At 51.2% G+C, this 27,856-nt stretch overlaps 1 protein-coding gene across 2 annotated transcripts; it reads right to left on the bottom strand.

Annotated features, from left to right (window-relative positions):
• Positions 1 to 7,261: 7,261 nt before the first annotated feature.
• frmd8 (FERM domain containing 8) lies at positions 7,262 to 26,587 on the bottom strand. 2 transcript variants are annotated; one of them, XM_007912216.2, is made up of 11 exons: positions 26,502 to 26,587; positions 22,086 to 22,167; positions 21,410 to 21,577; positions 15,745 to 15,846; positions 15,037 to 15,095; positions 13,775 to 13,941; positions 12,934 to 13,152; positions 12,222 to 12,345; positions 11,243 to 11,395; positions 10,127 to 10,319; positions 7,262 to 7,886 (listed from the first exon to the last, which is right to left on the bottom strand). In XM_007912216.2, exons 2-11 carry the CDS (start codon positions 22,165 to 22,167, stop codon positions 7,771 to 7,773), a joined length of 1,383 nt encoding a protein of 460 aa, XP_007910407.2. In that variant the 5' UTR covers positions 26,502 to 26,587; the 3' UTR covers positions 7,262 to 7,770. The 2 variants fall into 2 exon arrangements, with proteins under 2 accessions (XP_007910407.2, XP_042201479.1); XM_042345545.1 differs by lacking the exon at positions 22,086 to 22,167.
• Between the last annotated feature and the right edge of the window lie 1,269 nt (positions 26,588 to 27,856).

Here is a 27,856-nt window from a genome sequence, read left to right as displayed (position 1 = left end):
CGGGAACATAGGGGCAGGAGGAGGCCATTCAGCCCCTCGAGCCTGTTCCGCCATTCTGTAAGATCATGGGTGATCTGTCCCTCAACTCCAATTACCCGCCTTTGCCCCGTATCCCTTGATGCCCTGACCTAACAAACATCTTTTCACGCACAAAATATAAAATAGTCACTCCACTTTACAGTATATCCTGTGAAGAGCTGAGACATCTCAAAGACATGATAAGGCACTGTATCAAATGCAAAGGATGATTATTATCTGTCCACCTTAGTCTTGAAGATGTGAATGGATCCAGCCAAAATCCACAGCCTTTTTGGAGAAAGGGGGAGAGAGTTCCAGATATCCATTATCTTTTTGGTGAAAAATTGCCTCCTGATTTCACTCCAAAATGGCCTGGAGTTTAAGATCTGATTTTAAGATGATTCCCTTTAGTTCTGGATTCCCCCAGTGTTGGATGGGGCAGCATGAAGGGAGCGTCTATACTTTGGGGTGAATTCAGGATCAGGGTGGATTAATCGGCCAGGACGCTAGGAGACATTCTTCAACCTTCTTCCAAATAGCTAGTGGGACCTTTACTGCCCACTTGAGTCATCAGGAGAGGTGCTGTGTCTACAATACAAAATTACATTTGTACAGCTCCTTTCATGTCGGGAGGATGTCGCAACGTGCTGGACAGTCAGGGATTTGGACCCGAGCAGGGGGGTGGGGGGTTGGGGTAAAGGAAGGTGGAGGGCAAGGAGGGTGGGGGTAGGAGGGTGTCCGAAGGCGTGGTCGGTCAAAAGAGAGGGTCTTCAGACGTGCCTTGAAGGAGACAAGGAAGGGGGTGAGGCGGAGGGACTGTGGGAGGGGGTTTCAGAGGGTGGGGGCAGAGTGGCTGAAGGCCCGACTGATAATGGTCAAAATATACAGTCAATTGACTTTACAGTGTATGCTATGAAGCTCTTTGAGACGTTTCGAAGACATGATAAGGCCTGATATTGTTATTAAAAGCATGGTTGCTTACCTCCCAAGCAAACAAAGATCTGGTCTCCCCCCACCCTCTTTCGCGTCCCAAATGGATTAATTCCAAATAAACCCTGGTTCGAAACAAGTTAGAAGAAAAAACAAGAAAACATTCTTCGACACATCACACGTGATGAGTGCAGCTGTGATGGTGGAACGGCTCTGGTCAGCCTTGCCAACTGGGCTCTCAGCAAGCCAATTCATTCCTCAAGAGAACAGTAAATGATTCTCACAACTCGTGACATCTGCCCTGCTGTGACAGTCAACTCAGGTTGTATTGGGTCCCATAGACCAGTCGGTGGGTGGGGGTGGGGGGAGCCTGGCTCCTCAACGAGATAGAAATTTGCCAGTCAGTTCCCTTGAAAGAATAATGTGGTCACTCAATCCACGACTGTTTATGGGACACTGCTGTGCGCAATTGGCTGCCACGTTTCGCCCAGAGTACACAGTCACTACACTTCAGTGTATCCTGTGAAGCGCTTTGAGACGTCTCAGTGACGTGATAAGGCTCTATATCAAATGCAAGGATTATTATTCTTTCAAGAGATCAAACGGTCGACTAAGCAATTGTAGACAGGTTGGTGCCTGAGCACTTGACAGTGGCAGAGTCTGACCCCGAGGGGGGGAGAGGGAGGGGACCGTACGCACGGTCAAATAGGAAGGATTGTGAGAAGAGTTTCAGGCTTGCCCAGGAAAAACCAAGGGAGTTTCTCCTGGTGTCCTGACCCGCAAACCTCCAGCCTCATCAGGCTTGCTTTTGCAGGATATTCCTGCCTGCCGTGCTTGCCGAGAAAAACAAGCCGTTGATGGTAATCAACCAAGAAGGTTTGACATCAGAAAGCACCAAGAAAATGCAAGTTTGACTTGAAAGAATTCGCTGTAAAATTCAGCCCTTTTACCTCTCAAGGTAATTGCAGGAGTTTATCCCGCCAAGACCCATTGCAGAGTAGTTTTGATCAACGCATTATTCCAGACCTCATTTCAATCGTTCTTTCAATGTTATTCATCGTATGTGGCATCAACAGAAAGTCTCCCATGGCAACCGAAGTCCAGGCCAATGCTGCTCTTAAGGCAGTTTCAAGACTTGCTGAATAATAATCATCCTTTGCATTTGATATCGCGTCTTATCAGGTCTTCGAGACGTCTCAAAGCAGAATATACTGTGAAGTGAAAGTGAATATTTTGTGGGTGAAACGCAGCAGCCAATTGTGCACAGCTGTGTCCCACAAACAGTTGTGGATTGAGTGACCACATTATTATTTTTTTTGAAGGGATTATTTTTTACCCACAGAAAAGGGATCTGCCAATTGACTAATAACTGCGTTCCTACTTATTGCTAGGTAAACAGAGGCGCGTGTGTGTGTGTGTGTGCGGAGTAAGGAAACTTGCCTAAGGTTTCGACCTGACCCACCCAGGAATCGAATCTGTGCACTCTCGATTGCGAGGCGAGTGCTCTAACCACTACGCTACAGGACTCCACAGTCTCATATTAAATATATATTATATATAATATGTAAGATGAGGCCTTGGAGAGGTTGCAAACGAAGATTTACCAGAAAGATACCGGGGATGAGGGGGTTAAGGGGAGATTTAACAGAGCTGTTCAAAATTATGAGAGGTTTTGGTAAGAGTAAATAAAGAGAAGTTGTTTCCTCCGTCAGGTCGATAACCAGAGGACAGAGATTTAAGATAAATGGCAAAAGAACCAGAGGGGAGACGAGGAGTCTTTTTGTTTTACCCAGAGAGTTGTTACGGGCTGGAACGTACGGCCTGGAAGGCTGGTGGGAGCAGATTCTATAGCAGCTCTCACAAGGGAATTGGATAGGGACTAGAAAAGGCACAATGTGCAGCGCTGTGGGGTAAGAGCGGGGACCAGTTGGGGTAACAGCGGGGACCAGTTGGGGTAAGAGCGGGGACCAGTTGGGGTAAGAGCGGGGACCAGTTGGGGTAACAGCGGGGACCAGTTGGGGTAAGAACAGGGGGAATTGGGACTGGTTGGGCTAAGAACGGGGGGAATTGGGACTGGTTGGGATAAGAACGGGGGGAGTGGGATTGGTTGGGGTAAGAACGGGGGGAGTGGGATTGGTTGGGGTAAGAACGGGGGGAGTGGGAACTGGTTGGGGTAAGAGCGGGAGGAGTGGGACTACTCAGTAGCTCTTTCAAAGAGCCGGCATAGGCTCGATGGGCCAAACAGCCTCCTTCTGTGCTGTATAATTCTACGATTCCATGACACATATACGTGACTGCCAGGATGGTGGCGGGCTCAGCGGATGGACCTCTGTTTCATGCTTTTCCTCAGTTCCTCAGTCCCTAACCCGCAAACACATCCGCTCAGTACCTCTCATTTTAGCTCAGGCTTTTTGTTTCTTCCCCTCAGTGAGATGGCCAGAGTGCAAAGCTGGATATGGGATCTCTCTTCGGGAGAGCTGCCAATGTAATTACATTGGAAGCCAAGGGTATTTAACAGAGCATTCTCCAAGTGCAACCAGCAGCCAGGCTCGGCATTATAGCAACGTATAAATCACTGGCCTCTCCCATTCTGTGTGCGATTGGCTGCCGCGTTTCGCCCACAAAATACAGTCAATTCTCTTTACATTCTATCCTGTGAAGACACACCGTCCTTCGGATGAGACGTTAAGACTCACTCTACGTTTGTGCCCTGTTCAGATGGATGAAGGGGGCTATATAAATGCAACGATTATTATTATGATTAATAATATTAACAGGCGGGAGGGTTAGGGGGAGCAGCAACGTTCCAGTGGGGACACAACTAGAAAAATTGGACACTTTAATTCCTGGTGACTTTTTTTTGAGAAGGGAGTTTCTCTTCCCATACACCGCGCACCCCCCCCATCCACCACCCCACCCCCACTGTCCTGGCCAACTATCGCCCAAATAAAATGACTCATTCACTTCACAGCTGTTTGTGGGGACGTCACTGTGCGCAAATTGGTTGCCATGTTCACCCACAAAACACAGTCACTGCACTTCACAGTCTATCTTGGGAAGCATTTTGAGATGGATTTCTGATTTGAAAGGCGCTTCATCAAATGTAATTATTATTATTAATAATACCCCTGGCAGGGCAATCTCTTTTCTTGTTACCTTGGAGGACAGCCGGGGTTACTTGCTGAATCCCATTCAGCATCTTCTTGTAAATGCCTCACAACATTGGCTACATAGCACAAATTTATTTTGGCAGCCGGGTGTCTGACACACACGGAAACCCGTCACTGGGACCGGCCGGGTGTCTGACACACACGGAAACCCGTCACCGTGACCGGTCGGGTGTCTGACACACACGGAAACCCGTCACTGGGACCGGCCGGGTGCCTGACACACACGGAAACCCGTCACTGTGACCAGTCGGGTGTCTGACACACACACGCGGAAACCCGTCACCGTGACCGGCCGGGTGCCTGACACACACGGAAACCCGTCACTGTGACCAGTCGGGTGTCTGACACACACACACGGAAACCCGTCACCGTGACCGGCCGGGTGTCTGATACACACGGAAACCCATCCCCGTTAGTTAGGGCTTTGGCCGCAGGGTTAACAGGAGCTGAGGGGGAGGATTCCCTGCCCCCAGTGATTGTTCTCCTCTGTGCTGTCACTAACCCATATAATATTGGTGCAGCCAGACAGCTTACCATTTAGCGCCACTTGACACCCTCTCAACATGAAAGGTGCTATTCCAGTGTAATTTTGTATTGTATTGGATTGTAGGCAGCCAGTTTGCCGTTGCAAAGTCTGGCAAACTTCCACCTGCTTGTGGAGCTAGAACCTCCTCTACCCACTGGCTTACGGGATTCAATCCAACCTGTGTTCACTGTCACAGCAGGGCTGGCCCTGTTTTGAGAGCGCGGCCTGGGAAGCTTTCCAGTTGCTTGTCCAGCTAGGATCACCCTACCTGTTGAGGCTGTGGCTTGCAGGGTTAACAGGAGCTGACTGGGATGACTCCCTGCTCCAGTGGGAGCGAGCAGGAGCTGGGAGCCCGGCCTACCTGCACAGTGTTATTTTAGGCCAGCGCTGTGTTTTGTCTTTGTGGAAGTTAAAACAGACTCTGGGCGGAAAGAATGCTGTGGGTTCCCAGGCATTACTCACATAGCCTGCCACTGAAGTCACCCTCTGGAACTAGTCCCATAAACTGTTCAAGAGAAAGACAGACCTCCTACTCAACCAGGGCACCTCAGCGGCTTGTGAGGTGCCTCCAGCCTGGACAACCAGTCAGTACCGGCCGCTCTGCCTCCTTGGGGCCTGAATGCACCCGAATCCAAGGCCAGGATATGATGGAAACGGGTAGCGTATTGGTTGGAGGAGGACCTGGGTTTGATTCCTGTGCAAAACCTCAGCTGATTTTCTTTACACCACACACACCTGTTTACCAGCAGTAAGTAGGAACCCAGTTGTTAATCGATTGGAGGATTGCTTTCCAGGGATAATAATCCCACAAAAAAAATTGTGGTCACTCAGTCCTTGACTGTTCGTGGGACGCTGCTGTGCGCAAATGGCTGCCATGTTTCGCCCACAAAATATACAGTCACTACACTTTACTGTAAAGTACTTTGAAACGTCTCGACGGCATGCTATATCAAATATGATTATTACCCGCGGGAACCCGGTTCTGCTAGATAAACAGAGGCGTGTGTGTGGAGTAAGGAAACTTGCCTAAGGTTTCGCTCCGACCGGGAAGTGAACCCGGGTCCTCCCGCTTGTGAGGCGAGCGCTCCAACCACTATACTCAGGGACTCCACAAATTACCTGGCTCCCAAATAGACACCAACTAGACTTGACTAAATTACCTGTGAAGTGCCTGACGATGCTTTGATGGTAAAGGCATTGAGTCAACATTTAACATTCCTACAAAGGTAATCCACTTCCATTGGAAACCAACCAACCAGGCCCTAATTGGATAGTCCATCCGCAGAGTATCAGCTTGGCTCAGTCGATCAAAGTCTCGTAGATTGTGGGTTCAAGCCCTAGAAATTACATCCACAGGGTGAGGGGATTGCAAAGAAACAAAGACATTTATTCATCTTAGCAGAAAGAAGATTGTACAAACGCTATCAATTAACTCTTAAGTGATAATGTGCGTTGGAAATTAGTATCACAAATATCTACAGCAGGAGAGTGGAATATTTCTGAAGGTTATTTAAACCCAAACTTTCTTTGAAAAAAGTATAATCACAAGAAACTAAGGAAGAAAAGAGTAACCTGCCTATTTAGTCCGAAGGCCGATTACTGGGTAGTGCAATTAGATACTGAGAAATTTCTCTACTTTGTATATTAATCACTTCTTTAGTTATATTTCTAGGGTAGAGGAAAAGAGCTGAGGGATGAGAGTCCGATTTGCTAGTTCCCGGTGTCCTGTCCGATAATTCCCCAAGTTAAAATCGCTCGCTCGCTTCACAGCTGTTTGTGGGGACGTCGCTGTGCGTAAACTGGCTGCCCCTTTTGGCCCACAATACTCACAGTCACTTTGCAGGAAAATCCTGTGAAGCGCTCCTAGAATGAAAGGTTATTTATAAATGGGATTTTCTGGGGTGTATTTTCAGGCAATTAGAATCCCGAGTCCCAGAAAAACAAGACTTGGGGAATTCTCTTCTCCCGCTCCCACCTTTTTTTCGGGATCAGCCAGTGTGAGGGTCAGACACAGGTAGGACTTTGTCAAGGAGGCACACTCGCTCCCAGCAGCCCACCAATCTCCCGGAAAATCCGCTCCCTCTATCATCCCTTTAGATTGCCTTTGGGAATGTCATCTGGGAACTTCTAACTGAGGTTAAGTCACATCGAGGCAAACCAGTAGCCTCAATAACCCGCGGTCCCCACAATCTATTTCATTTAAACAACTTATTGTTTCTTAAGAGATAACAGTGGAAGTCGCTTAAGCCGGACACGCCATTTTGTCCGGATTAAGGGGCGTCCGAGGTTAACCAAAGTTAACAAAAACCCTCACCTCTTGCTGCCCAGCCATGGCTTTTCCTCCCTCCCACTGTCGTTCCCATTGGATGGGCTCCAGCCAAATACAAGCGGCTCTAGCTGTCAATCAATTGCGATTTGACTCCTCCCATTCCCTCTCTTGTTCCCTCCCCGTTCCTCCACGCCCACGCCCCATCCCCCCCCCCCCCCCGCCGCACCAATTGGCAGCTGCTTGTGAATGGCTGGAGTCCACTGTCAATCAATAGATCAATCAATCGCAAAATCACTCTGCTCTCTAGCGCCTCCTGTGGCTCCAATCAGCTCTGAGTCCCTCCCCCCCCCCATCCCAGAGCTGCTCACAGCTGATTGGAGCCACAGAAGGCGCCAGAGAGCAGAGGCGTATTGTCCGGCTTAACCAGTCATGTGTCTGAAATAACAGGCATACTGACCCCCGGGACGAATACAAATGAACGTGGGGGGCGGGTGTTTTGTCTGATTTAACCAGCATCAACAGGCGCAAGCTAAAGTGGCTTCCACTGTATATTCAGAAGGATCTTTTTCTCTTCTCAACACCCAAGATGGTTTTCAGGATACGCCAGCCACTGAGATTGGGGTCTGGGGAAGGTCGGAATTCCTGGATGCGAGGAAACTTGACGAACACATCGGGCGGGAAATGGGTCTAGAATGGTCGGGGTGCAAGTCAGACAGGTGGGCACGTACGTGTTGGTGGGAAGAAGAGTTCGATCTCTTGCAGATTGCCTTCAGTTACCGATGAGAGAAACGTGTGTCTGTTGCCCAGCGCTGTCTCTCTCTCTGGAACAGTTTTTTTTCCCCCTCTCCAGTGGTCCCTCAACACTCCAGGGTCTCTGTCACCTCCACCGCTGTGTAGGCGGTTGGGCCTTGGGACAGCTGCCGGGTGAAGAATGATGCTGCTCGCTTGGGTTTGACCCGTTTGATTTCTTTTCCTGCGGGAGAGAGGGAGAGAATGTGTAAGAGAAAGAGAATGTGGGAGAGAAAGAGAGTGAAAGAGAGAAAGGGAAAACACAGGAATTATATGAGACAATTCTCACTGAATAATATGTAATATAATAATAATCTTTGCATTTAACATAGCGCCTTATCACATTCGAGACGTCTCAAAGTGCATCACAGAATATACTTTAAAGTGAACTGACTGTATTTTGTGAGCAAGACACAGCAGCCAATTGCACACAGCAGCGTCCCACAAACAGTCGTGGATCGATTGACCAACCAAATTATTTTTATTTTGGAGGGATTATTGCTCTAACCACGACAAGACTCCACAGGAATAACAGTCAGCGATGAGTCAATGCTGATAGATTGACTGATGCTCCGGCCTGGCTCAGTTGGTCTTGCTCTCGCTTCTGAGTCAGAAGGTTGTGGCTTCAAGCCCCCACGTTGGGACTTGGAATCATAGAGTCTAAGCTGACCTCCAGTGCAATATCGGAGGGACCATCCTTAGGGTTAGGGGCGCTATTCAAAAATCCATTGGGGCGCTATTCGAAAAGGGAGTTTCTTTCTCTCTCTTGGACGACAATTCCCCCCAATAAAAAAAATTGGTCGCTCAATCCATAGCTGTTTGTGGCGCAATTGGCTACAGCGTTTCACCCACAAAACACACCTTACAATATATCCTGTGAAGCGCTTTGAGACTTCTCAAAGATGTGATGAGGCGCGATATCAAAAGCAAGGATTATTATTATTATCGCAACCACTAACAACAACATGTGACATTTACACAGTGCCCATCACGTCAGGAGGATGTCCCAAAGCGCTGGACAGTCAGGGATCTGCACCCGAGCTGGAGGCTGGGATCTGGAGGGGTGGAGGGAGGGCAGGGATAGGAGGGTGACTGAAGGCGCAGTTGGTCGAAGAGGAGGGTCTGGAGACAGGCTTTGAAGGAGGTGAGGGAGGGGGCGAGGCGGAGGGGTTGTGGGATGGAGTTCCAGAGGGTGGGAGCAGAGAGGCTGAAGGCCCGACTGCTGATAGTGGGGTGGGCCGGGCGGGGATGTGAAGCAGCTGGAGCCCACTGAGCGGAGGGAGCGGACAGGTCAATACAAAACTTTGCCCCAGACTCAGGGTTTTCCCAGCAAGTCCTACACACATGCACACCACCTCTCTCTAATCTTCCCAGATTGTAGACACTAAAGCCTCTCTAGGTTAGTGCAGAGCTGGAGAGGCACCCCAGAGCTATGCCTCTCTGGGTTAGCTGTGCGATTTATGCCAGGGTTCTTTCGACTCACTTTCCTTTCTCCATAGATGCTGCCTGCTCTGCTGAATTTTCCCAGCTCCCTGTTTTTGTTTCTGTCTGTCCTGCATTGCCCAAGAGCACCTTCTCCTGGCAGAACTTGCCACTGCAGCACTGACAGCTGTTTGCAAACCTACCGCCAATTCTCCCCTCCCTCTGCCTCCGTGGTGGGCGCCTGTCGGAAGTCTGAATTGCAAATGAGCCTCAGGCGAGGGGGCTGCGTTAGGTCAGCAATCGGGAGCAAGAATATAATAATAATCCTGGCATTTGACCCAGTGCCTCTTCACGTCTTTGAGATGTCTCAAAGCGCTTCACAGGATACACTGTAAAGTGGAATTCTGTGGGTGAAACACGGCAGCCAATTGCACACAGCAGTGTCCCACAAACAGTCGTGAATTGAGTGACCAATTATTATCAGGTTCCTACTTACTGCTGGGTAAACAGAGGCGTGTGCGTGTGTGCGGAGTAAGGAAACTTGCCTACGGTTTCGCCCTGACCTGACCCGGCTGGGAATCGAACCCGGGTCCTCTCGCTTGCTAAGTGAGTTAGAGAACCGCCACACTCCAGGACTCTTGGGTTTGACCCAGCGCCTTTCACGTCAGGAAGACATCCCAAAGCGCTTCCCAGGATTCACGACGAATCGGGGCGACTGTGTTTTGTAGGTATATGCGGTAAAATGGTTACAACAGAGTAGCCCGTAAGAGAAAAAAAAATATAGGAGACACCGACGCATCGACCGACCGACCCGACAGACCAGACAGACGCACCAGACAGACAGACAGACTCGAAACACAAAACACTGCAGAGGCTGGAAATCCGAAACAAAAAACAGGAACCGCCGGAAAAACTCAGCAGGACAGGCAGCAATCCTGGAGAAAGGAAAGTGAGTCAACGTTTCGGGTCCACGACCCTTCGTCAAAACAGCTGGCCACTCACCCTCCTCCACGTAGTCGATGGTCGACAGCTGCTGGATGCGGTTAGCCACCACACTGTTCTGGCGTTTGAGTTTGCCACGTTTCTCTCGGGGTCTCGCCAGCGGAGGCTTGGCTGCTCCGGGCTCAGCCACGGGGGGCTCAAAGGCACTGTTGAAGTCGATGCAATATTCGATCATCCCACTCATCAGCTCGGCCTGGAAAACAGCACACAGGTCAGAGAGCTCGCCAAACACAGTCACTACACATGACAATGAAATCCCGTGAAGCGCTTCGAGACATTCTCCCGACAGGAAAGGCAATGTACCAAATGAAAGGATTATTATAATCCAATGTTCCAGGGCACTCGCCACACACAGTCACTTCATTTATTATAATAATAATCCTCACATTTGACATGTGGTGCTGCACTCTCTCACCTCTGAGGCAGAAGATTGTGGGTTCAAGTCCCCACGTCATGACTTGGAATCACAGAGTCTAAGCTGATGCTCCAATAATAATAATAATAATCGCATTTGACCCGGCACCTTACCACGTCTTCGAGACGTCTCAAAGCGCTTCACAGGATACACTGCAAAGTATAGTGACTATGTGTTGTGAGGGCAATACGTGGCAGCCGATCGCGCTCAGCGACGTCCCCACAAACAGCCGGGGGTTGAAGTGAACAAATTATTATTGTTTTGAAGGGATTATTACCCCCGAAAAGTGATCGCCCAATCGCCTGACAAGCGACTGACTGCTGGGGACACAGGCGTGTGGGGGTGTATGTGACTGACTGTGTGCGCGCGCATGAGACTGAGCGTGAGACTGTGCGCGTGTGAGACTGTGTACGTGTGTGAGACTGTGTGCGCATGCGCGCAAGACTGTGTGTGTGTGTGTGTGTGTGTGTGTGTGACTATGTGTGTGACTGCGTGTATGGGGAGGGGGGCGGGTAAGGAGACTTGCCTAAGGTTTCACCCTGACCTGAAATGACCCGCCCGGGAAACGAACCCGGGTCCTCTGGCTTGCGAGGCGATGGGTCTAACCCCTGAGCCACAGGGGCTGTGGCTTGCGAGGCGAGGGGTCTAACCCCTGAGCTACAGGGCTCCCAATGCACAGGCAGAACCACATCCTTCCCTACCTGTTTGGAGTAGATCTTTAGCAGTTTGTTCACCATTGCTCCCCCCTCCTCCTCTCCATCAAACTCCAGCAACAGCATGTCCTCCCCATCTTCGTCCTCCGAGCGCGTGTGGTCCCACGACAATTCGTGGAAGGCCAGAGCCACTAGCACGTGCTGGAGCACAGAGAGGATCAGCATTCAATCCTGGAATCATCATCACCACAACAACACATGGCATTCACATGGCGTCTCTCACGTCAGGAAGATGTCCCAAGGCGCTGGACAGCCAGGGGTTTGGACCCCAAGCTGGGGATTGGGGTGGAGATCGGGGAGGGTGGGGGCAGAAGAGTGACTGAAGACAACATCGAAGAGGAGGGTCTTGAGACGGGTCTTGAAGAAGGCGGGGGAGGGGGCACGGAGGAGGGACTGTGAAATGGAGTTCCAGAGGATGGGGGCAGAGAGGCTGAAGGCTTGACCACCAATGGTGGGGTTGAAATCCCCAGCTCGGGTCCAAAAAACTTGACTGTCCAGCGCCTTGGGAGGTCCTCCCGATATGAAAGGCGCTGTGCAAATATAATTTTGTTGTTGTTGTTCCCCCTCCTCACCCGCCCTCAGCTCTCCTCACAGCTCAGGTGCTTTTTTGGGGTCAGCCGACGCACATGGAAACCCGTCATCGTGACCAGCCGGGTGTCTGACACACACGGAAACCCGTCTCCGTGACCGGCCGGGTGTCTGACACACACACACGGAAACCCGTCACCGTGACCGGCCGGGTGTCTGACACACACACACGGAAACCCGTCACTGTGACCGGCCGCGTGTCTGACACACACGGAAACCCGTCACCGTTGCTTAAGAGTCTCCAAACCCGACTGAGAATTCCCCACATCCCCTCCACACCCGGAAACCCCAGAGAGAGATTGTCGGGATGGAATGCGCTCTCTCTCTCTCGCTCGCTCTCTCCCTGGCTTTTTTGTTCCAGTAATTTCTATGTTCCTACCTTCTCTTTACTGTCCATGATGGAAACTCCCCCCAGGCTGATGCCGATGTTCACTGGCTTCCTCGAGCCTCGGTGTAGGAAGCCCTGGGGCAACCGATCGATCTCACCCGAGAACACTGCACAGCTGAGAGAGACAGTGTGAGAGAGAGAATGTGAGAGAGAAGAGAGAGTGTGAGAGAGAGAGTGGGGGACAAAGGGAATGTGTGAGAGAGAGAGAAGAGTGTGGGCGAGAGGACACTCTTTATGTCCGTTTGAGTCACAAACCTAACATTTGCCCCTCGACAGCTTGCGTTTACACAGCGCCCTTCAAGTGGGGCAGAGTCTCAGAGCGCGTAACAGTGGCATAGCACGATGCCGACCCGGGGGAGGAGAGGAGGTGACCATACTCGCGGTCAATGAGGAAGGTCTACAGGTGCGATCTGAAGACGGGCAGAGAGGGGGTGAGGCGGAGGGGTAGAGGCAGGGAGTGAGAGATTCGGGGAGTAGCGGCTGAAAGAATGGCCGCCGAGGGTGGAGCTAAGGGGGGAGGGATGTGCAGGAGGATGGAGCTGGCTGAGCGGAGGGGACAGTGGGCATTCAGCTGCATTAAATACAACCCAGCCCCACCCCACACACCCACAGCCCCCCACCCCACCCCGCACTCAGCCCCCCACCACCCACCCCACCCCACCCACACAGCACCCCCCACACCCCCTCTCCCCTGTCAGCCTACCCATAGTACGGCAGTAGGTGACACCTCTGCAGATACTCCTTGTGATGATGTTTCACTGCCTCGGCCTCCTCACAGGCCGCTCCGTCTGTCAACTGCTGGTAAGCTTCCCGGAGTTCCTCCTCGTGTCCGTGCTGCTTCCCTCCACGACCCCGGAACGCCGCCAGGAAGCCTCCCGCCTTCTTGCACAGGTGTGCGGGCAGGAACAAGGCAAGCTTATCCCTGTAGGCACAGAGGGGGTCATCAGTTATATGAGCACAAGCAATGCTGGACTGAAAAGACGGGGATGATGCTGTGGGCTCTGGCCCGCCCCACCATCGGCGGTCAGGCCTTCAGCCTCTCTGCCCCCACCCTCTGGATCTCCAAACCACAGTCCCTCTGCCTCGCTCCCTCCCTCCCTCGCCTTTATCAAGGCCCGTCTCAAGACCCTCCTCTTCGACTGCGCCTTCAGTCACCCCTCCTACCCCCACCCTCCCTGCCCTTCAGCCCCTCCTGATCCAACCCCCAGCTCGTGTTCAAATCCCTGACTGTCCAGCGCCTGGGGACGTCCTCCCGACATGGAAGGCTCTATGTGAGTGTAACGTGTTGTTGTTGTTGCTTTACCATGTGAAGCGCAGTGACTGGGTGTATTGTGTTCGAACGGCAGACAACAGACGAGACAACTTAATGGTTACAGTCGGTCCAACGTCTTTCACGTCGGGAGGAACGTCCCAAAGCGTCTCACGGTGTATAGTCTAAAGCGCGGCGACTGTGTGTTTTGGAGACGGACATCTCTCTGTGTCTGGCCTTTCCTCTCCTTTCTCCTCCCCCGTCTCTTCTCCTCTCTCCCCTCCTCTCCTCTCACCGGAAGAAGTTGTGTGTATGCTGTGCCTGGTCAAACGGGCCCAGCTCGACTCGACAGGCGATGGCTCCCAGCTGCCGGCAGTCCTCCATGTCGCAGGGGTAACGGCCCTCCAGGATGTTAGCCTTGGCCTCCTCGTACAGCAGCCTGAGGATCCTGTCGTTTTCCACCTGCCACAAAGGCGGGATCACAACGGGCCACAACAATAACAACAACAACAACAACCCTGGCACTCGCCCGACCCACCGGCTCCCCATCCCCCAGAGGATCGAATTCAAGATCCTCGTCCTCACTTTCAAGGCCATCCATGGACTTGCTCCCTCCCTCCGTTCAGCGGGCTCCAGTCTGCTCCATGTCTCCTGCCCGACCCGCCCTACCATTGGTGTCCAGGCTTTCAGCCTCTCCTCCCCCACACTCTGGAACTCCATCCCACGGTCCGGTCATCTCGCTTCCTCCCTTGCCTCCTTCAAGGCCGGTCTCAAGACTGTCTTCTTCGATCGTGCCATTGGTTGCCCTCCCACCTCTCTGCCTTCCCTCTCCCCTCCCCCACCTCTCCCTCATGCTCAGGTCCTGACCCCTGACTGTCCAGCACCTTGGGATGTCCTCCCAACATGAAAGGCCCTCTATAAATGTAATTTTGTTGTTGTTGGCACTTGACACAGCACCTTATCACGTCTTCGAGACGTCTCAAAGCACTTCACAGGATAGTATAGTGACTGTGTGTTTTGTGGGCGAAACGCGGCTTCCAATTGCGCCCAGCGACGTCCCCACAAACAGTCGTGGATTGAAGTAACCAAATCATTTGTTTTTTTGTTGGAGGAATTATTAGCCGCGGAAAAACGATCCGCTGGGATCCCACTGACTGCTGGGAAACAGTAAGCTACAGAACTGCACTCCACTAAAAATCATTCATAACGTGGTTCCGGAGCACAGTGGTTAGCGCACTCGCCTCACAAGTGAGAGGACCCGGGTTCAATTACTGGGGTGGGGGGGACAACAACAACCTGCACTTATATAGTGCCCCAACACGCGGGGGCACGCACAGTTGAAGATGAGGTCTTTAGGCGGGACTTGAAGGAGGTAAGAGAGGGGCTGAAGTGGAGGGATTGCGGGATAGTGTTCCAGAGTGTTGGGGCAGAGTGCTGAATGGCCGATCGCCAATGGTGGGGCGGGGAAGTGCAGGGGATATGGCGCAGGCCGGTGCCCGCTCAGTGGAGAGGCTGATACGGGGTAAGTTTCCGAAGGGAAGAGTGAAGGGGACCCACCTGAAGTTCCCTGACTTTGGGGAAGAAGACATTTCTCCGGAACTGCAATGAAGGTTCATCTGTCAGTCAAGTGGAAAAATAAGATGGTTGGAAAAGCCGGGCCATCGACAAATAAGTAATGTTTGCACTAACTCAGCACCCAGAGGGGAGGGCTCAGTGCTATAATCGAGCAGTGCCACTATCTACCGGCCAACGGAGAATCATAGAATCTCACAGCACAGAAGGAGGCCATTCGACCCATCGTGCCTGTGCTGGCTCTTTGAAAGAGCTACCGACTAGTCCCACTCCCCCCCGCTCTTACCCCAACTTGTCCCACTCCCCCGCTTTTGGAAATTATCTTAAATAATAGTAATATTAATAACAATCCTTGCATTTGATGTAGTGCTTTTCATGTCTTCGAGACGTCTCAAAGCGCTTCACAGAATATACTGTGAAGTGAATTGACTGCATATTTGTGGGTGAATCGAGGAGGCGGGCACGTATGTGTGTGTGGAATAAGGAAACTTGCCCTACCTTTCGCCCTGACCCGTTCGGGAATTGAACCTGGGTCCTCTCACTTGCGAGGCTCCAACCACTGAGCTACAGGGACTCCAAATAGTCCACAGGTACTCTATCTAGGGTATCGATCTGTACCAACCCAGGCAGTCTCCGCTCAGTGGGCGCTGGCTAGCTTCACAACCCCTGCCCCACCTCGGCCTCAACACTCACCCTGAATGATATCATCAGCAGAGCAGTTGGTGAAGCGGTAGAGCAGGTCCGGCCACTGGCGGCACAACTTGTAGGGCAGGTGCTTAGGCTTCAGCTGCAACTCTGTGGGACACAACGACGACAACAATTAATTACATTTATATATTACATAATAATAATAATAATAATAATCCTTGCATTTGATATAGCGCTTTTCACGTCGGGAGGACGTCCCAAAGCGCTTCACAGAACACACTGTAAAATGAATTGACTGTATATTTGTGGGCGAACGCGGCAGCCAATTGCGCACAGCAATGTCCCACAAACAGTCGTGGATTGAAAATGACCAATTTATTATTGTTTTGTTTTGGAGGGATTATTATTAGGCTCTGTGTGGAGTAAGGAAACTTGCCCGAGGTTTCGCCCTCTGCCTGGAATTGAACCCAGGTCTCTCGCTCGCAAAGCGAGTGCTCTAACCACTGAGCTACAGGACTCCATAATAATCCTTGCATTTGATACAACGTCTTATCACGTCCCCAAGACGTTTCAAAGCGCTTCACAGAATATACTGTAAAGTGTAGTGACTGTATATTTGTGGGCAAAACGCAGCAGCCAATTGCGCACAGCAGCGTCCCACAAACAGTCGTGGATTGAGTGACCACATTATTATTTTTTTTGGAGGGATTATTATCCCCAGGAAAGCAATCCGCTGATCGACTAACAACTGAGTTCCTACTTACCGTTAGGTAGACAGAGGTGTGCGTGCGTGGAGTAAGGAAACTTGCCTAAAAGGTTTCGCCCTGGCCGGGAATCGAACCCGAGGCAAGCACTCTACAGGACTCCATTCACTGTGACTCTGAGGGCACACACACACACACGAACTTCACACTTTGGGGGGGAGGGGGGGTGATGTGTGAACATTTTTTAAACGCTTGTGTGTAAACTCAAACACAGGAGTATATTCTGCACGGAGCCAAGGTAAACTAGTGGGCGGTTTGCGAGGTTCCGGGAGTCGGGTCAGGGTTACCTCCTGACGCACTACATGACCACTTGCCCCCCGGACAGACAGCACCGCTTTGTGGAGATTTTTCGGACGATCTCTCGAGAAATCAGCCAACATCTCCAGGAGCGTTTGATGTTGCGAGAAGGAGCCTGAGGGAATCGGCAGCCTTGTTCCTGCTACAGACCAGAGCAAACACCAGGATTCCTGTCAGCTTCTAACAGCCTCTCACCTCAAAGAAGTGCTGAAGTGCTTCGAAGGGAACTGGGTAAATAATAACAATAACTCACATTTACACAGCGCCTTTCACGTCAGGAGGATGTCCCAAAGAGCTCTACAGTCAGGGATTTGGACCCGAGCTGGTGACTGGGACCAGGAGGGGGTGGAGGGCAGGGAGGGTAGGGGTAGGAGGGGGAAATCGAAGGCGCAGTCAGAGGAAGGTCTTGAGACGGGCCTTGACGGAGGCAAGGGAGGGGCGAGGCGGAGAGACTGTGGGGTGGAGATCCAGAGGATGGGGGCAGAGAGGCTGGAGGCCTGACCGCCGATGGTGGGCAGGGCATGTGGAGCAGGCCAGAGCCCGCTGAGTGGTGGGAGCCAGGAGAGCATAGGGGAATGGGATTAGAGGAGAGAGCTCCAGTGGGGGAGCGAGCCCCAGCAAAGACACGATGGGGAGAGAGAGAGAGCAGGGAATGGGGTTAGTGAGCACCAACACAGACACGATGGGGAGAGAGAGAGAGAGAGAGAGAGCAGGGAATGGGGTTAGTGAGCACCAACACAGACACGATGGGGAGAGAGAGAGAGAGAGAGAGAGAGAGAGCAGGGAATGGGGTTAGTGAGCACCAACACAGACACGATGGGGAGAGAGAGAGAGAGAGCAGGGAATGGGGTTAGTGAGCACCAACACAGACACGATGGGGAGAGAGAGAGAGAGAGAGAGAGCAGGGAATGGGGTTAGTGAGCACCAACACAGACACGATGGGGAGAGAGAGAGAGAGAGCAGGGAATGGGGTTAGTGAGCACCAACACAGACACGATGGGGAGAGAGAGGGAGAGAGAACGAGGGAGAGAGAGAGAGCAGGGAATGGGGTTAGTGAGCACCAACACAGACACGATGGGGAGAGAGAGAGAGAGAGCAGGGAATGGGGTTAGTGAGCACCAACACAGACACGATGGGGAGAGAGAGAGAGAGAGAGAGAGAGCAGGGAATGGGGTTAGTGAGCACCAACACAGACACGATGGGGAGAGAGAGAGAGAGAGAGAGAGAGCAGGGAATGGGGTTAGTGAGCACCAACACAGACACGATGGGGAGAGAGAGAGAGAGAGAGCAGGGAATGGGGTTAGTGAGCACCAACACAGACACGATGGGGAGAGAGAGAGAGAGAGCAGGGAATGGGGTTAGTGAGCACCAACACAGACACGATGGGGAGAGAGAGAGAGAGAGAGCAGGGAATGGGGTTAGTGAGCACCAACACAGACACGATGGGGAGAGAGAGAGAGAGAGCAGGGAATGGGGTTAGTGAGCACCAACACAGACACGATGGGGAGAGAGAGAGAGAGAGCAGGGAATGGGGTTAGTGAGCACCAACACAGACACGATGGGGAGAGAGAGAGAGAGAGCAGGGAATGGGGTTAGTGAGCACCAACACAGACACGATGGGGAGAGAGAGAGAGAGAGCAGGGAATGGGGTTAGTGAGCACCAACACAGACACGATGGGGAGAGAGAGAGAGAGAGCAGGAATGGGGTTAGTGAGCACCAACACAGACACGATGGGAGAGAGAGAGAGAGAGAGAGAGAGAGCAGGGAATGGGGTTAGTGAGCACCAACACAGACACGATGGGGAGAGAGAGAGAGAGAGCAGGGAATGGGGTTAGTGAGCACCAACACAGACACGATGGGGAGAGAGAGAGAGAGAGAGAGCAGGGAATGGGGTTAGTGAGCACCAACACAGACACGATGGGGAGAGAGAGAGAGAGAGAGAGAGCAGGGAATGGGGTTAGTGAGCACCAACACAGACACGATGGGGAGAGAGAGAGAGAGAGCAGGGAATGGGGTTAGTGAGCACCAACACAGACACGATGGGGAGAGAGAGAGAGAGAGCAGGGAATGGGGTTAGTGAGCACCAACACAGACACGATGGGGAGAGAGAGAGAGAGCAGGGAATGGGGTTAGTGAGCACCAACACAGACACGATGGGGAGAGAGAGAGAGCAGGGAATGGGGTTAGTGAGCACCAACACAGACACGATGTAAATGTTTTACTAACAGGAGAATGTTTGTCTTGGTTTCCGCTGTCACCCATTACTGAGCACTCAGCATGTTGTTCCATTAGGAGTTAGGATAATGGACTACACAAACTGAACAGGAATCCATCTGGCCCTCAGGCAAACTTTAAACTCCTTTCAGCCGTCATCTGAATTTCGTGGGCATGAGAGGGTGTGTGACAGTGGGACACTGCTGTGTGCAACTGGCTGTTGCATTTCACCCACAAAATATAGTCAATCCTACTTACAGTATATCCTGTGAAGCGCTTTGAAACGTCTCAATGACGTGATCAGTCGCTATATCAAATGTAAGGATTATTATTATATTATTATCGTAAATGAGGCAAATACATACTTATACTCCCGAGTCTGAGCGTTTAACAATAGCGCAGTTTGACGGGTTGGTGACTGTTGTCATGGCCGCAGAGAAGGCTCTTTGAGTGCGATCTGAAAATGGGCGGCGGGGGGGGGGGGAGGGGAAGAGAGATAAAGTCAATGAGCCCTCCCAACTCTTGCAAGTCTGTGTACCTCAGTAAGTAGGAACCCAGTTGTTAGTCGATTGGTGGATTGCTTTCTTTTTTTGGAGGGATTATACCCCCAGAAAGCGATCCACCGATCGACTAACAATCAGGTTCCTGCTGACTGCTAGGAAATCAGAGTGTGTGTGGATTAAGGAAATTTGCTTAAGGCTTTGACCTATACAGGTCCTCTGACTTGTGAGCACTATGTAATAAAAATAATCCTGGCATTTGATACAGCGCCTGATCCCGTCTTCAAGACGTCTCAAAGCGCTTCACAGGATACACTGTAAAGTGAATTGACTGTATGTTTGTGGGCGAAACGAGGCAGCCAATTGCGCACAGCAGCGTCCCCACAAACAGTCGTGGATGGAGTGACCTTATCATTATTTTTTTTGAAGGGCGCTCTAACCACTATGTGACTCCACATACTAATATCCCAAGTTAAGACAATACCCTGCTCCGAAATTTCCTCCTTTATTTTTATTTAAAAAAAACAATCTGTGTGGGGGATGGGGGGGAATGAGCTCATTTCGGTCAAAGGGCTGACTGACTCGATGACTTTCACAAGCAGACAATACAGTTATTGTGACCATGCAAATCCTTGCTGTTTAACTAACTCCCGGGCTTGTGTGTCTTACTTAATGCCCAGTCACTGGGGGCAAGGAATCCTCCCCCTCAGCTCCTGTTAACCCTGTGAGCCAAAGCCCTATCCAATGGGTAGGTGGTCCTAGTTGGACAAGCATAAGAAATGCTAGACGAAAAAAAAAGAACAAGGTCCATCTAGTTCGCCTTTCACCTTCCTGACGGTCACATGCAGACACGTCCCAAACAACCTATGTACTATATCCCATAATGTTATCTAATCTGTGTTTAGATATTTCATAAACATTTTTTAGGAACATTTCCGGCTTCAACCGTCTCCCTAAGCAGCGGGAAATCTTCCCAGACAGCAATATCAATGACAAGCTATGTAGTTTTAGCTGGTTAGACTCCAGCAGTTACCCCAACACATACTCGGGGCTCCCCCCAAGCCTTGGCTCTTGCCCAACCTGCAACTAATACTTTCCGGAATTAGGTAAGCAGGATGTGTCCCTCCAGGGAGAGAGGGAGAGAGAGAGCGCATTCCATGTCAACAATCTATCTCTGGGGCTTCCATGTGTAGGTGGGATGCCTGAAATTCTCAGCTTGTTTTGGAGACTCTTAAGCAACGGTGATGGGTTTCCGCATGTGTCAGGCTGACACACACACACACAAAAAAAAAATCCATTCATTCACTCTCTGTGGATCAGTTCAATGGCAGGGCACGATGCTAAGCATTCAGTGCATCTGCATAGATCAGAAGTGTGCATAGTCTCATTAATTTCTCTCCCTCCCCCCATCCCCCCACTTACAAAACAAAAAGGGGCCCAGTTATACAATCTACAACAACAGCTAAAATTCTGGTGCACAGCCCAAACCTTAAGGGGGTGGGAGTCAACTGTGCATCAGACTGGCTCAGTCGCTCACACTATCGCCTCACAAGTCAAAAGGCTGCAGCTTCAAATCCTCACGAGGACTTGGAACTTATATAATATAATAATCTTTGCATTTAATATAGCACCTTATCACTTCTTCAAGACGTCTCAAAGCACTTCACAGAATGTACTCTAAAGTGAATTGACTGTATATATTTTGTGGGTGAAACTTGGCAGCCAATTGCACACACCGACATCCCATAAACAGTCATGGTTTATGGGATAGAGGTGGCCTCTATCTGTGAGTCTATATACTGTATCCCCAGATATTATTTTCTAGCAGAAATCTATCTCATTTGCTCTTGAAACAGATTGACATTTTCTGCTTCCACCATCTGTCTTCCTCGGGAGCCTGTTTCATAACTGTTTCATAGGCTGTGGAGACTCACCCAGAAAGGGGGAGATGAGCCAGAGGGAGAAGATCTCCTGGGCCTGATCGGGTAACTGCAGTGATTCCCGGACCATCCTACTGAGCTCGCCCGCTGTGATACAGCCCAGGTTCTCGACCAGGAGCTGAACGACTGTGTCGTTTGCCAGGTACACCAGGATCGCTGGATCTGAGGGGAGAATAGAGAGAGACTGAAAATCAGAATCAGTGCATTGTGGAGTGGTATCTGTGTGCTCCCTCGCCTCGCAAGCGAGAGGACCCGGGTTCGATTCCCGGGCGGGTCAGAGTTAAACCTTAGGCAAGTTTCCTTACTCCATACACACCTGGCAGTAAGTAGGAACACAGGAAAACTGTTGTTAGTCAATTGCGGATTGTTTTCCGGGAATAATAATCCCTCCACAAACGAAATTAATAAACAATGAGAATTTGGTCACTCAATCCACGACTGTTTATGGGACACTGCTGTGCGGAATTGGCTGCCGTGTTTCGCCCACAAAATACAGTCACTACACTTTATAGTATATTCGGCAAAGTGCTTTGAGACGTCTTGAAGACATGATAAGGCGCTGTATCAAATGCAAGGATTATTATTATTATCACTAGATTAAGGATTGATATGATTTATTATATTAAGGATTAATATTAATTATTATTACTGCGAGAGGAAGGTAACTCACTCCTGGCCACAGTGGAGGACACGCTGCCTCGATGAGAGCCACCGGCCGAATCCGGTAGATTTCCCGATTCATTTGGATCCATCTGGAACAACACAAGGAATTCACTGCAGCAGGAAATCTCTTTCCCTGTGTCCTGGCCAACAATCCCCCAGATAAAATCGCTCATTCATTTCACGCCCGTTTACAGACGTCCCTGTGCACAAATTGGCTGCCTCATTCACCTACTAAATACAGTCACTACACTTATATTAATAATAATGATCTTAAATCACCTCAAAACCCTTCACAGAATACACTGTAAAGTGAATTGTCTGTATATTTCGCGGGCGAAATATAGTATCTGGAATGCAATGCTTGAAAGAGTGGTGGAAGCAGATTCAATAATATTTTTTGGCCCACAAGATATACAGTCAATTCATTTTACAATATAGTCTGTGAAGTGCTTTGAAATGTCCTCCCAACAGGAAAGGGGTTATATTCAAATGCAAGGATTATCATCATTATAATAGGACAATCTTCCAAAAGGAGGAGATTAGAAACTATGTACATTTTCTAACAGCGCCTTTCATGTGAGGAGGACATCTCAAAGCGCTTCACACTTTCACCTCCTGACTAGCTTTCAAATGTTAGAAACAATAATTGGATTTACACAGCGCCCTTCAAGTGAGGCAGAGCCTGAGCTCTGAACAGTGGCGGAGTCTGACCCCAAGTCGGGGAGAGAGCAAGAGCGGGGAGGTGACCATTGGCGCAGTTGAAGAGGAAGTCTTCAGGTACAATCTGAAGACAGACAAAGAGGGAGGTGTGGAAGTATGGAGTGAAAGAGACTCGGGGAGCAATGGCTGAAAGCACGGCTGCTAATGGTCGAGCAGAGGGGCACGAGGGACAAAGGAGAAATTATTCAGACAACTGTGCGCAAGAAATCACTAAATAAAGCAGGGATGTTACTGTCGGTGGGGAAGAGGAGGTGGGGATGGGGAAGAGGCGTCTTAACTGTGTCATTTGTTAACAAACACAAGGTCATTTCTCTTCCATCCCTAAATACAGTACAATGAACATGGCTTCGACATACTGGCTCCTTTCTGACAGCTACAAGTGGTTAATAATCTCTTTCAGTGCATCTATTGTCAAAATATTTCCACTGTTATTTATAATAACACTTGCATTTGATATAATGCCTTTCCACATTGTTGAGACATCTCAAAGCGCTTCACAGAATATATTGTACAGGGAATTGACTGTGTATTTTGCAGGTGAAACACAACATCTAATTGCACAAAGCGGTTTTCCACAAACAGCCATGGATTGAGTGATCAATTTTTTTTGAAGGGATTACCGCCGGGAAGCAATCCACCAATCGACTAATGACCGGGTTCCTACTTACTGTTAGGTAAACAGAGGCGTGTGTATGGAGTAAAGGAACTTGCCAAAGGTTTCGCCGTGACCCGCCTGGGAATCAAACCCCGGTCCTCTCGCTTGTGAGGCGAGTGCTCTAACCATTACGCTACAGAGCTCCTGTTAGTCGGTAAATCCCAGGGCTGTGTGTTGATCACTTCCTTGCAGCTGCCAGAAGGGTTCCATTTTCCAGAGTAGCTTAATGCTCTCACAATTGCTTTCATTAATGCCTCGGAATCAATGAAAAATCACCCAATGCAACAGCAATATTATATTACCGCTGTTATTATCTTTGTTGGCACAGGCTGATAATATGATATGCGTTTTTTTCCCCCCACATAAGTCAGAGCTTTAACAGCACTAATACTGGCTTCCTGTGATTCTAACGAGACTACAAATGATCTTGTGTGGGAAGGTTACTCTGGGAATAGGAATCCTCCCCCTCAGCTCCTGCAGCCAAAGCCCTAACTAACGGGTAGGGTGGTCCTAGCTGGACAAGCAGCGGGAAAGCTTGGCAAACAGCGCTCTCTCTCTCTCTCTCTCTCTCTCAATGGCCAAGCTACATGGGTTTAGCTGGTTACCCCAACGCACACTCTGGGCTCCCCCCAAGGCTTGGTTCTTGCCAACCTGCACCTAATACTCTCCGGAATTAGATAAGCAGGAGAAATCCCTCATGGAGAGAGAGAGAGCACATTCCATTCCAACAATCCATCTGTGAGATTTAATAATAATAATCCTTGCATTTGATATAGCGCTTTCCACGTCTTCTCGACGTCTCAAAGCGCTTCACAGAACACACTGTAAAGTGAATTGACCGTATATTTGTGGGCGAACGCGGCAGCCAATTGCGCACAGCAATGTCCCACAAACAGTTGTGGATTGAAAATGACCAATTTATTATTGTTTTGGTTTTGGAGGATTATTATTAGGCTCTGTGTGGAGTAAGGAAACTTGCCCGAGGTTTGGCCCTCTGCCGGGGATTGAACTCAGGTCTCTCGCTCGCAAAGCGAGTGCTCTAACCACTGAGCTACAGGACTCCACATTTCCTCTACATTTCCAGGTGTAGGTGGGATGCATGGAATTCTCAGTTGGGTTTGGAGACTCTTAAGCACAGTGATGGGTTTCCGCGTGTGTCAGACACTGACCTGACTGTTGACTTCTATTTAAATCCCCTCAAAATCAAAAGGGTTCAGTACTTGATTCAAAGCCCTCCGTGACCTCACTCCTCCCTACCTCTGTGATCTGCTAACTCCATACTGACCTGTCTGCTCCCTCCACTCAGCGGGCTTTCGCCTGCTCCATGACCCCCACCCTGCCTGCCCCACTATCGTTAGTTGGGCCTTCAGCCTCCCGGCCCCCCCTGCTCTGGAACTTCATCTCACAGTCTCTTCACCTCGCCCCATCCCATGCCTCCTTCAAGACCCGCCTTAACACCCTCCTCTTCAACCAACCGCACCTTCGGTCACCCTTCTACCCCGCACCCTCCCTGCCATCCACCCCTCATGATCCCAAACCCCAGCTAGGGAGGAGGTTGGGATCAGGAGGGGTGGAGGGCAGAGAAGGTGGGGGTAGAAGGGTGGGGGGAGAGAAAGAGCGGGGGAGAGTGAGGAGAGAAAGAACGGGGGAGAGTGAGGAGAGAGAGTGGGGAGGGAGGGAGAAAAGAGCAGAGGGAGAGGGAGGAGAGAAAGAGTGGGGAGGGAGGGAGGAGAGAAAGAGCAGGGAGGGAGGGAAGAGCAGGGAGGGAGGGAGGGAAGAGCAGGGAGGGAGGGAGGGAAGAGCAGGGAGGGAGGGAAGAGCAGGGAGGGAGGAAAGGGGAGGGAGGGAGAAGAGAAAGATGAGGGAGGGAGCAGAGAAGGAGCAGGGAGAGAGGAGAGAAAGAGCGGGGAGAAAGTGAGGGGGGTTGTGGGAAAGGGGAAAACTTTCCGAGGCCCTGTGTATTGTTTCAGAGTAAAATCAAAGTGAGTAAATAGCCACGTGACTGACCCGAACTGAGGGTGCCTCAGGGTGAGTCACTTGGCAGCTTTACTCCACAATAATGGCAGCAGCAGCAGTCGGGCTCTGTCTGCTCTGCTCTGAGAAACTCCACAAACAACGATTCATACTGTTTTACCCTTCCTTAGAATCGTAGGATCTTGCAGCACAGAAGGAGGCCATTCTACCCATCGGGGCCTGTGCTGGATCTTTGGAAGAGCCACCAACTGATCGGATTCCCCCCATTCTTACCCACCTAAGTCCCCGCTCCCCCCAGCCTTCAGACGGAGAGCTTCACGGTGGTGTAATCTGACAACAAGTCAGTGAGAGAGGGAGGAGGGGAGGTGACTGTAAGCACAATCAAAAAGGAGGGTCGTTAGGCGGGATTGGAAAGTGGGTAGGGAGAGGGCAAGGCGGGGGAATCAAGGGAGAGAGTTCCAGGGTTTCGGGGTGTAGTGGCTGAACGTCCGGCCACCGACACACCATAGCTATGCACGTTTTCCATTTTCACATAGGTATCCTGTACCCGTTTGAAAGCTCCTATCGAATCTGCTTCCACCACCGGTTCAGGGCCGTGCGTTCCAGACCGTAATTACAAACTCTCTGCACAGACACACTCTCCTCATCTCCCCTCTCGTTCTTTTGCCAATTATCTTAAATCTGTGCCCTCTGGTTACCGGCCCACGCGCCCGCCACCAGAAATAGTTTCTCCCCATCAGCTCTGTCAGTAAACACTGAGCACAGTTGGCGACTACGTTTCAGCCTCAAAATATACAGTCAATACACTTTACAGTGTATCCCGTGAAGCGATTTGAGACGTCTCGAAGGCGTGACAATACACTCTAATCAAATGCAAGGATTATTTTATTGTAACACCTCAATGAAATCTCTCCTTAATCTTCTCCCTATTTGACTCTTCTCAAAACCCTCCATAGTTGCGAACACCTCCAGTAAAGCTCGACTCAATCGTCTTCCCTATTGACTGTATCCCGTCACACACGACCGACCTTTTTAACGAGGGTGGGAAGGAGTGAAAGCAATGCAGATACTCACTGTGAAAGGCACGGGATGTTTGGAGAGTTCAGCCCTTGGGTCACTGAGCCAGACCCTCACTCACTCACTCACTTACCGCCTCCCTCCCTCACACTCTCTCCCTCACTCACTCACTTCCTCTCTCTCTCACTTCCTCTCTCTCTCTCCCCCTCACATACTCCCTCCCTCCCACTCCCCCTCTCTCCTCCCACTCCCCCTCTCTCCCTCCCACTCCCCCTCCCTCCCACTCCCCCCCCTCTCCCTCCCACTCCCCCTCTCTCTCCCTCCCACTCCCTCTCTCTCCCTCCCACTCCCCCTCTCTCTCCCCCCACTCCCCCTCTCTCCCTCCCACTCCCTCTCTCTCTCCCTCACACACACCCTCCCTCTCACTCTCTCCCTCCCACTCCCCCTCTCTCCCTCCCACTCCCCCTCTCTCTCCCTCACACACACCCTCCCTCTCACTCTCTCCCTCCCACTCCCCCTCTCTCTCCCTCCCTCTCTCTCACTCTCTCCCTCCCACTCCCACTCTCTCTCCCTCACACACACCCTCTCTCTCACTCTCTCCCTCCCCCTCTCTCTCCCTCACACACCCTCACTCTCTCTCTCCCTCACCCTCAGGCTTCTCTTCCCTACAGTTTCCGTACAATTCGCGCATGCGCACTAAACCACAGCAGATCCCGCTCTGGGGCCGCAGTGCACGCCGGGAATCGTAGTCTCTCCCTCCCCGCCGAAAGACCCACTGCGCTTGCGCGCCTGCAGCCCCGCCCGCGCACGCCGGAGGGACACTGGGAGTTGTAGTTCCTTCCTTTCCCGCCGCCGCCGCCGCCGCCAGGCTCACAATGCGCACGTGCACGGCCTTCAACCGCCCTCCCTCACTTGTCATCGTCGACGCTCTCTTCCCACCTGAGAGGGCGTCCGTGGACCCTCTCTTCACCTCAGGGGCGGCCGTTACTCTCCCCTCCCCCTCCCCCTCCCCCCTCAGCGCCTCCCCCGCGCTCCCACAGCTGCCGCCATTCTCACTCACCTCGTCACCCGCCGCTATCAAAACTTCTCGAGATCTCCCCCGCGCGCACGTCACCCCTGTGACGTCACCAGCCCCGCCCTCCGCCCGTCCTTCCCTGCCGCGTGCAGCAAGCCAACGGTCACACGAGGGGAGTGTGCTGGCGGCCCCCGGGCCGCATCCGGCCCGCCATCCGTTCCCCAACTTCGGTGTCCAACGAGCAAGTCCAAACGACACGCGGACCCAACCAGGACATGGTCACCAGGGTTTCGGGACATACCCGGCAAGGCAAATGGCTAACCAGCCCTCAAGTGAACGAGTCGAAATACAAGTAACAATTTGCATTTATATAGTCCCTTTCACAACAGGAGCGCTT

This window comes from Callorhinchus milii, unplaced genomic scaffold (assembly GCF_018977255.1).
Source record: "Callorhinchus milii isolate IMCB2004 unplaced genomic scaffold, IMCB_Cmil_1.0 Scaffold59, whole genome shotgun sequence".
Lineage (NCBI taxonomy): Eukaryota > Metazoa > Chordata > Chondrichthyes > Chimaeriformes > Callorhinchidae > Callorhinchus > Callorhinchus milii.
The sequence above is the reverse complement of the archived record's forward strand: the minus strand, read 5'-3'. Positions and strand labels throughout refer to the sequence as shown.